Consider the following 10999-nt stretch of genomic DNA (forward strand, 5'->3'; position numbering starts at 1 on the left):
CCTATACTGTATCTGCCCAATGGGACAATTTCTATCCAGATGCCTTGGTATTTCTTCCTTGATAATAGACTCAAGCATTTTCCCTACTACAGACGTTATTCTAGCCATTATATAATTCTCCATCTTTTGTCTACCTCTTTTCTTAAAAAAAAGTGGCATCACATTTGCAGTTTTCCAATTGGCTGGAACTGCCCCAGAGTCCAGTAAATTTTGGAAATAATCACAACTGCATTTGCCATTTATTCCACCATCTCTTTTAGCATGCTGGGATACATTCCATCAGGGCCAGGAGACTTGTCTATCCTTAGCTCAATCAGCTTGCCCAACACTACCCCTTTCGTAATAATGATTGTTTCTAGGTCCTCACCTACCTTTGTCTCTTTGTCAATTATTGGCATGGTATTAGTCTCCTCCACTGTGACGACCGACAAAATACCTATTCAATGCCTCAGCCATTTCCTCATATCTCATTACTAAATCCTCCTTCTCATCCTCAAAGGATGAATTTTTACTTTAGCCACTTTTTCGTCTTATATCAATAGAAACTTAGTGTTTTTATATTCTGAACTAGTTTATTCTCATATTCTATCTTACTTTTCTTTACAGTTTTTTTGGTGTTATTGTTGACCTTTAAAAACCTTTCCCAATCTTCTAGTTTCCTGCTAATATTAGCCACTTTGTATGCCTTCTCTTTCCATTTAATAGCCTCCCTTATTTCCTTAGGCACCCATGGTAGATTATCTTTTTTGCCTACAATCCTGCTTTTACAGTGAGCAGTTTGAAAAATTGCTTTGAAAGTCACTGTTCATCAACTGTCCCACCATAAAAGTCTTTGCTTCCAGTCTACTCCTCCCTCATCCTATTGTCATCTCCTTCAAGCACAGGATCCTATTATTGGATTTTATCTTTACACTTTCCATCTGCATTTTAAGTTCAACTATACTGCAAATGCTCCTTCCAAGATCCAAAACATTAACTCTGCTTTCTCTCCACAGGTACTACCAGACCCACTGAGTTTATCCAGCGATTCAATTCTTTGTTTGATTTCTAGAATCTGCAGTTGTCTGGGCTTTTTCCATGTAGGGCAAAAGGTCTGGGTTCATGTCCCACCTACCCCTGAAGTGTGTGTCCCAGCACACCTGAACAGGTAGCCTATGAATATTTTTAAATTCAGGGGTACCTAATGACACTTGGGTGAGGTTGAAAGTACATACTTGTTACATTTCACTTTGTGAATTAAGTGAGCAAAGGCTGGTTCTGGAGGCGGGTGAGAGTGAGGGAAGCTGGTGGAAAGTTTAACTTTTTTATGGCCTGATTGGAGTGTGCACTGGCTAGTCATGGACTGAATGTTGTGTTGTTCTCTGGAGCTCATGATCTGGGAGTGTTATGAATTTAAGTTGTATTTTGGGAATTTAAGGACAATGATACTGGACATGTTAGCTAAGCGAGGTAACCCCATGACCTTTTCCACATAATTTAGATTAGTCTCTCGTTATGATGTACTAGCCAAAACAAGTGACCATCTAGCCTGACTTAATCCAGGGTTCAGACTTTGATGTGCATGTTACTTAATGAGGCAAGTGTACTCAGACCTATCAATGAGTTTCTCGTCCTCTGCAAACTTTTACCATTTTATTGCTGCTTATCTGATTAAGGACATGTGGCATTTTTGTAATTATAATACCAAATTCTGTATAAAGACAGCTTGTTTGCGGCATTTGGGGAGTAGCCTGAGACAGCTCTTAGGGGGTAAAAGCTGGCGCCGCTATTCTGCTAATGGTTTTAGAATCTAGCTCAAGCCTGGCTTGTTGATATCTATTTTATCGTGTAACATTGATGCCATTGGTAAATAAAAAGGTAATAACTTAAACTAAACTGTCTGTAAGAGTGAAGAAGGGCATGTGCCCGAAACGTCGAATCTTCTGTTCCCTAGATGCTGCCTGACCTGCTGTGCTGTTCCAGCAATAAAGTTTCAGCTGTCTGTAAGAGTTAGCAGGGTTTGAGAAGATTAATAGCTCAGGTTGAGGTTCTGGATATAGGTTTGCTCACTGAGCTGGAAGGTTCATTTTCAGAAGTTTCATCACCATACTAGGTAAAATCTTCAGTGAAACTCTAAATGAAGCACCAGTGGTGTAGCCAGCATTCTGTTTTCTGTTGGACTTTTCTTGGGTCACTGATGTCATTTCCTGTGGTGACATCATTTCCTACTCTTTTTCTCAGGGGGTGGTAAATGGGATCCAAGTCAATGTGTTTGTTGATAGAGTTCCAGTTGGAATGCCATGCTTCTAGGAATTCTCCTGCGTGTCTGTTTGGCTTGTCCTAGGAGAGATGTGTTGTCCTTCCTCATTTGTATGTAAGGATACTACTGAGAATGCGTCCCGTCATTTTGTGGCTAGTTGATTTTCAGTTCCAAAACCAACATGTTCATTCTAAACACGGAGAGACCTAAACAATTCAGGCCTTTTTCAATATATAATTTCAGTTGCATCACACTATAAAATTTTGCTATAAATTCTGTGTCTTACGATCTTATACTCCACAACCACCTGAAGGAGCAGCACTTCAAAAGCGAGTGCTTCAGAATAAACCTATTGGACCATAACCTGGTGTTGTGTGATTTTTAAAATTGAGAAGCATGAATAGAACAGAAAGTCAGTTATTTTCCCAGGGTAGAAATATCAATTACTTGGGGATATTGGTTTAAGGTAAAAGGGGGAAAATTTAAAGGGGAAGAGGCAAGTTGTTTTTCCACCCCCACAAAGGCTGTTAAGTGCCTCGAAGTGATAGGACTACATGGATGCAAAAGGTTTTTTTGTTTAGAAAGGTGTTGTGTGTCAGCACAGGCTTGGCGGGCTAAAGAGCCTGCTCCTCTGTTGTATTGTTCTTTATTTTCCAAAGATAACTGTTACTGTGAATAACGTTAAGGCGGCAAATGGAAATCGTTCTCCTTCTCATTAAACTGTTGCTAGGTCTAAATCCTGGAACTTGGTCAGATCAGCACTACATCTTTGTTCAACTCAATAACACTGTAGGGGAAAAAGGACCTGTCCAAGGGGCAAAACAGGATCTTATTATATAAAAGAATACAATTTCAAAGAAAACATTCTATATACTTAATAAATAAACAAACATATCTTGCATCATATTTTAATGACTGGAACTTGCACTTATGGGATGGTTCAGAATTAAGCATTCCCAAATGAAGTTTGAGTTCGAATTGTGCAAACATCTTGAGCAGAAACTGAATCATAACCTTCCGATTCAGGTGATACCACTACGACAAAGCTGATTTAAATTCTGCTGTGAATTTCTATAATTTAACTCTTTTGGTAAGATTATTGGTAAGATTAGGTCAGGAGTAGTCTTGATTCCTCCCCTCCGATCTGAATTAAACTAATTGTCTCAGACTAGCCATTTGGACAAGGTTCAACACAGTAAGCATGGATTCATGAAAGAGAAATCATGCTCAAAAAAAATCTACTAGAGTTCTTTGGGGATGAAACTAGTTGAGTTCATCAAAGGGAAGTTATTGGGCTCTCAAAAGGCTTTCAACAAAGTCCAAGATAAGGGATTAGCATGTAAAATTAAAGTGCATAAGATTGGAGATAGCAGTGAGCTGTACAGGAAACTGGCTGGCAAAGTGGGAATTAAGTAGAAGAGATCTTTTCCCCGATTGGCAGGAAGTGACTAGGGAGGTACCACGGTGTTAGAAACCCTGCTATTCACAATATACATTCCTAATTTAGATGAGGGAACTGAATACAACATCCAAATTTGCAGATGACAAAGCCTGGGTGGAAGTGTGAGCTGTGAGGAGGATGCAGAGAAGCTTCAGGACAACTTGGACAAACTGATTGAATGGGCAAATGCACAACAGATGTAGTGTGACATGGATAAACGAAAGGTTATCCACTTTGACACCAAAAACAGGAAGGTAGATTATCTGAAGAGCTATAAAATTGACAGCAGAAAGTGTACAGCGAGAATTGGGTGACATTATACATCTGGGGAAGGGAAGCATTCCGATGCAGCTGGCAGTAATGGCAGCAAATCGTGGACTCTCGTGTGTTCCAAAGGTAAGGCATTTCAATTGATATTTCGGTATTGTGTGATTGATTAAAAGTTTACTATTAGCTGGTTAGTTGAATAAGGCCATAGAGAAGTACTAACAATTGTTTAACTCAAATTTGTTTAAATTAATTAAATAAGTAGAGATGGCCAGACAGGTGATGTGCTGTAGCTATATGATATGGGAGCTGGCTGATCCCATTGTGAACAGCAGTGACCACATCTGCAGAAAGTGTCGGTTGCTGGAGGAACTCCAGATCGGAACTGATGATCTGAAATCTGAGTTTCAAACACTGTGGCATATCCGGGAGGGGGAAAGAGTTACCAGGACGCTTTGTTTCACACCCAGCAGATTAAGTAATTCAAATTCAGTCAGGGACAACAGAGTGTGACTGTATGTGAGGCAAGTGGGGGATCCCGAGTTCAGGAGTGGAGGAGCCTCAGTCCTCAACCTTGTCCAACAGGTATGAGATTTTTGCTCCCTGTATGGATGAGGAAAAGGGCTGTGGACAGGATGAGCCAGCTGACCATGGCACCATGGCGCAGAAGGCTATTCAACAGAAAGGGGGGTGGAGAGCAAAAAGACAATTTGGTCTTATAGGGGATTCTATAATTAAGGGGACAGAAAGTATCCTTTGCGAGCCGAATCAGGAGTCCCACATGGTGTGTCGCCTGCCCGGTGCCAGGGTGCAGGTCATCTCCAAACGGCTTAAAAGGATACTGGAGCGGGAGGGGGAGGATCCAGTTGTTGTGGTCCATGTTGGCACAAACAACATAGGCAAGGCTAGGAAGGAGGACCTGTTTGGGGAGTATCAAGCACTAGGAAGGAAATTGAAGAACAGGTCCTTGAAGGTCATAACTTCTGGATTACTGCCCAAGCCACATGGATAAGAAAATTAGGGAAGTAAACAAGTGGCTAAGAGATTGGTGTGGGAAAGAGGGTTTCCATTTCATGGGACATGGCATCAGTTTTGGAACCAGGGCAATCTGTACAGGTGGGGCGGACTCCACCTGAACTGATCTGGATCCAGTGGTTGCGGGGGTTCAGCACTGGCAGTTAAACATCCAAGGATTTACAACTTATCAAAAAGACAGGAAGGTGGTCAGAGGGAGTGGGGTTGCCCTGTTAGCTAAGAATGAAATTAAATCTATGGCATTAAAGATATAGGGTCAGATATTGTGGAATCTGTGTGGGTGCAGTTGAGGAACCACAAAGGCAAAAAAGCCATAGTGGGAGTTACGTACAGACCTCCCAGCAGTGGTCAGGACCAGGGACGCAAGATGTACAGGGAAATAGATAGGGCATGTCAGAATGTTAAGGTTACGGTGATCATGGGGGACTTCAATATGCAAATGAACTGGGTGAATTATGTTGCTGGTGGATCCAAAGAAAGGGAATTCATGGAATGCTTACAGGATGGCTTTTTGGAACAGCTTGTGATGGAGCCCACAAGGGAGCAGGCTATTCTGGACTTAGTGCTATGTAATGAGTCAGACTTTATAAAAGATGTTAAAAGTCAGGGAACACTTAGGAAGCAGCGATCATTACATGGTAGAGTTCAGTCTGCTGTTTTAAATAGAGAAGGCAAAATCAGATGTAATGGTGTTACAGTTAAATAAATCTAATTACAGGAGGAGTGAGAGAGGAAAACCAACTGGAGGCAGAGCCCATTGGGGAAGACAGTAGAGCAACAATGGCAGGAGTTTCCGAATGTAGTTGAGGACAGAGGGACATCCCAAAGAAAAGAAAGATTACTCGAGGGGAAATTAGACAACCATGGCTGACAAAGGAAGTCAGGAAATCTATCACAGAAAAAGAGAAAGTCTATAAAGTGGCCAAGAGCACTGGGAAATCAGAAGATTGGGAAAACTACAAAAACAGAGGATAACAAAGAAAGAAATAAGGAAGGACAGGATCAAATATGAAGGTAAGCTAGCCAGTAATATTAGAAATAATAGCAAAAGTTTTTTTTCCAATATGTAAGAAACAAACAAGAGGCAAAAGTAGAGATTGTGCCGCTCAAAATCGATGCAGGAAGGCTCGTGTTGGGAGACAAGCTGAAGAACTTAAAAAATACTGTATCAATCTGGAAGACATAAGTAATATCCCAACAATTAAGGAGTGTCACAGGGCAGAGTTGAGTATAAGTGACCATTACAAAAGAAAAAGTACTTGATAAGCTCAAAGATCTAAAAACTGATAAATCTCCTGGTCCAGATGGGCTACATCCTAGAGTTCTGAGGCAGGTGGCTGAGGAAATAGCGGAGGCGACGGTTGTAATCTTTCAAAAGTCACTGGAGCCAGGGAAACTCCCAAATGATTGGAAAATCGCTGTTGTAACCCTCTTGTTCAAGAAAGGATCAAGACAAAAGATGGAAAATTATAGGCAGATTAGCCTAACCTCGGTTGTACGTAAACTTCTAGAGTCCATCGTTAAGGATGAGATTTCTAAATTCTTGAAAGTGCAGGATCGAATTAGAACATGTCAGCATGAATTTAGTAAGGAGAGGTCGTGCCTGAAAAACCTGTTAGAATTCTTTGAAGAGGTAACGAGTAGGTTAGATCAGGGAAACCCAGTGGATGTTATCTACCTAGACTTCCAAAAGGCCTCTGATAAGGTGCCGCACGGGAGGCTGCTGAGTAAGGGCCCATGGTGTTAGAGGTGAGCAACCGGCATGGATTGAGGATTGGCTGTCTGACAGAAGGCAGAGAGTTGGGATTAAAAGGTTCTTTTTCGGAATGACAACTGGTGACAAGTGGTGTTCCACAGGGTTCATTGCTGTTCACTTTATATATAAATGATCTGGATGAAGAAACTGGGGGCATTCTGGCAAAGTTTGCTGATGATACGAAGTTAGGTGGACAGGCAGGTAGTTCTGAGGAGGTGGGGAGGCTACAGAAAGAGTTAGGCAGTTTAGGAGAGTGGTCCAAGAAATAGCTGATGAAATTCAATGTGAGCAAATGAGAGGTCTTGCACTTTTGAAAAAAAAAACACAGGCATGGACTACTTTCTAAACGGCGAGAAAATCCATAAAGCCAAAGTACAAAGGGATCTGGGAATGCTAGTACAGGATTCTCTAAAGGTTGACTTACAGGTTGAATCTGTGGTTAACCTGTGGAATTCACTGCCACCGAGCGCAGTGAAGGCCAGGACGTTAAATGTCTTCAAGGCAGAAATTGATTAATTTTTAATCTCACAAGGAATTAAGGGATACAGGGAGACTGCGGGTAAGTGGCATTGAAATGCCCAGCCATGATGGAATGGTGGAGTGGACTCGATGGGCCAAATGACCTTTCTTCCACTCTTATTTCTTATGGTCTTAAATGGTAGCTTACTCTTCCTTGTGAAACAATTAGCATACAGAGCAGAGATGTTTTGTTGTAATTACAGTGAATTGGTGAGACTACATCTGGAATATTATGTCTTCTTATCTAAGGAAGGCTGTTCTTGCTATCATGTGCAGTGAAGGTTTACCACATTGATTCCTGAGATGGCAGAACTGAGGTGTGAGAAGAGATTGAATCACTTAGATTTATATTATTCACTGGAGCTCACAACAGGGTTTCAGGGTTGGGAGGAGGGAGGGGTCTGTTGGAATCATAGATAGGACAAATGCAGGACAGATGCACCTGGTGGAAGGGAAATCTACAATCAGGGGTTACAGTAGAGGGAAACAAGGTCAACCATTTAGGACTGAGAGGAGGAGAAATGTCTTCACCCAGAGTGTGGTATTCCTGTGCAATTCGCTACCACAGAAGCAGTCGAGACAAAAACAAAAACAAAAACATTGTGTGAGTTCAAGGAGTTGGACATAGTTGGATTGAAGGGAACAAAATATATGTGGAAAAGGAGGAACAGTAATGGTTATAAAGCCTGCCCTGCCATTTTCAAAAGACCTGTGGTTTACTCCTGTTCCTATTTTCTATGTTTTCATAACTGCCCTTTCCATTCAGTGAACCTTGAAAACTGCACTATGGCATTGTTATCACATGAAAGTACTGGTGCATGCTGAAAAATCGAAATGAAAACGGAAAATATTGGAAGGACTCAGCAGATCTGGCAGTACAATATCTTTGGTTTGAAACAGTTAACGTCTCAGATTGTGATTTTATAGAAAATATCAGAAAGGCAAGGATACAAAAACAGCCTTGGGCATTCCTGGTTAGCGTTCACTTCCTTACGACAACATTAATGAATTAATCGAATTCACATGCATGTGTGCAAGTGTGAAAATGTCTGCGTTAAGTGGATTTGAACATATGTTTGCGTTCGTCAAAAACGGCAACAGTAAAGAAAAATTCAGCTTCTAAATCGGTGTTGAAAGGTCCAACTGTGGTGAGCGCAACTCAAAGTTACAGGACCTGAGAGGCATCACCCTTTATGTCGACGACAAGACTTCAATTCTTCAAGAAATTGTCCCAATGAAAATTGCTGAGTACTGTACTTTATTTCTACACACCCTGGAATGCAACCCCCGAAGAGCTAGTCACAGCAATTTAAATTATTCCCAGTTAAAGGCTCATGCTAATACACTACAGGACGGAAAGTCAGACTTTCCGAACCCTATTTATCACGACATCTGGTTATAATTACATAACTAAATTGTAATACGCAGATTTAAAAGTTATTCTATTTTCTTTTTCTCGCACAATTCCAATCTGAGAAGCAAGTTTCTTCCCCAAAAGTCACAAATTAAGACATCGAGGTACAAATATTGACTATTTGCTGTTTCTGTTTGAGGAGGCAGCTATGGAAATCTCCTAAACACTTACAATTTTTATAAATTTGCAACCATAAGTTGAGGTGGGGAGGAACGGGGACGCGGGTGAGTGCGAAGAAATATTCCGAAGGATGAGCAAAGAACGCTCATTTCGCAATTCCTCACAAAGTAACATTTTTTTTGTTGAAGGACGTCGGCAAATTTATTTTTAGTTGACGGAACGAATGCTTTTACACGAATCTTCTCCGTCTCCCAGCAGCCCAAGAATCTTTTAAACCCCACCCACCCACTCGCAGGATTGTGAACCCACCCAGTGGGATTTAACAAATTCGCACATCGACGTTTACTCCTGGAGCCTCTCCAGTTATTTATTCTCAGTCGTGTCCAAGACCCCCTCGACTTTACCTTGCATCAAGAGCGCCGTGGCTCCGAGAAGCAGTGCCATCCTCTTCGCCACCGAAATCCCACAACTCAGCACCATGAATTACATTGGAGAAAAAAGGATTAAAGACGCAGACAAGATCGGCTTCTTCACTTTTTGCGTCTCTCTTCCCCGATCGGTCGGTGAATCAATCGATTGCCTTTTATTCAGTACTTTACCTCTGGTACTCCCATCGTCCGACAGCGCTCGCGCTTACACTCACACCGACCCCGAGCGCAGCGCGAGCAAATAGCCAACGGAAAAAAAACCGCCACCACTACCAAACCTGCTCACCGGAAACCCTTCCAAAAAAAACCTTGCTTGATGGGGGCTCTAGCCAGTCGTCATCTGGTGTCGAGGGCGGGATCAGTGCTATTATCCAATTGGATTGTTAAAGGAGATCAGGTTGTTTCCGGTAGGATTAAGTTTGGTTGCACAGGGAATGCCGCTTTGTTGATTTGAGGAAAAAAGGTGAGTTACTGTGATTGTAAGGAGATGCAATAACAACTTGGACAAAAAGACATATAAACCTATAGGTGTAATGGCAGAAATTAGGCTTGATTTCTTTCAGATTTTCGTCAAAATAAACGCTTGAATCCTTTGAAATTTGCATCACTTTACAAGTATCAGTTATTTTCTAACTTACCTCGATCGTGGTCAGTCCTCTTAATAAAAACATCAGGGTGTTGGCCGCTTGACAACGGCTTCTCCAACCGAGGGCCGTGTTTTGTCTCCAAGAAGCGGGTTCCTTGGAGGAGAAGACTTTAGTCTTAGAGATAGGTGAAAGGGGGTGAGTACTAAGAAGACGGGATAATTGCATTCCTATAGCGCCCCTCATAAAGTTAGTTAAATTAAAGCGCGATACTGTGGATCCAAAATTAAAAATGCTGGAGAAACTCAGCATCTCCAAAAGCTCATAGTCACAGAATCATAGAAGTGTGCGAGTGCAGAAGATGGTCATTCGGCCCAATGTGGCTGCGCTGTTCTGAGCATTTTAATTTAGTGCCGATCTCCTGTCTTTTCTTCATATCCCTGCACAGTTTCCATTCAAATAATCATCTAATACTCTCTTCTCTGCCTGAACTGAACGTGCTTGCTTCCATCACTGCAAGGCATTGTATTCCAGAGTCGAACTACCGGTCCCGTAAAAAAAGTTTGTTTTTGGCCTGGCGTTTGCTTATTTTGCAAAACACTTATTAAACTATCCTCTGATCTTCGATATGTTTGTGAGTGGGAGCGGGTGTCCTCTCTTCAGACCCCTCATAAGTTGAAACTTTCTATCTTCTTAGCCTTCTCCTCTCCAAGGAAAACAATCCCAATCTCTAGGCAAGTTTTTCTCGTAACTGAAGTGTCTCATCTCTGTATACACGTTGCTATTCAAACGTTTGACATATTAAGATTTATTTTACACTGATTAAGATCTTTATTAAACTAATGTCAAATCGATGTGAATGCATTAATTGACTTGTTACTGAAGTATTGCTGAGTTACCAAGTTCACTCTTTGGTTCCTTGGACTTTCAAACATCTGTTCTCCTTGATGTTAACTATGGTTTGGTGATAGCAACCTTACCTCTCAGTGAGTATAGGGAATGCTCCACTGCTGGAGGACAATAACCCCTGTCTGCCCCCCCAAGGTGTAAGTATTGCTAGTAATCAGAGAAAGCAGTGGTTGTTTCTGGGTATCTTGAGCAACATTAATCCCTTAGCCAACACCACAAATAAAGTAATTTATCAAATTGTCATATGTGAGTAAAACAAAAGCAAAATACTGCAGATGCAAAAAATC

At 41.5% G+C, this 10999-nt stretch overlaps 1 protein-coding gene across 1 annotated transcript in view; it reads right to left on the reverse strand.

Moving 5' to 3' along the window:
- Positions 1-9506, reverse strand: part of ptk7a (protein tyrosine kinase 7a) — a 127364-nt gene extending 117858 nt beyond the window's left edge. The window contains exon 1 of the mRNA XM_043687346.1: positions 9196-9506. Coding sequence (XP_043543281.1) covers positions 9196-9271 — 76 coding nt within the window. The 5' untranslated portion in view covers positions 9272-9506. The remainder of the gene's footprint in view (positions 1-9195) is intronic.
- Between the last annotated feature and the right edge of the window lie 1493 nt (positions 9507-10999).

The sequence above is a fragment of the Chiloscyllium plagiosum genome, chromosome 3 (genome assembly GCF_004010195.1).
Source record: "Chiloscyllium plagiosum isolate BGI_BamShark_2017 chromosome 3, ASM401019v2, whole genome shotgun sequence".
Taxonomy (NCBI): domain Eukaryota; kingdom Metazoa; phylum Chordata; class Chondrichthyes; order Orectolobiformes; family Hemiscylliidae; genus Chiloscyllium; species Chiloscyllium plagiosum.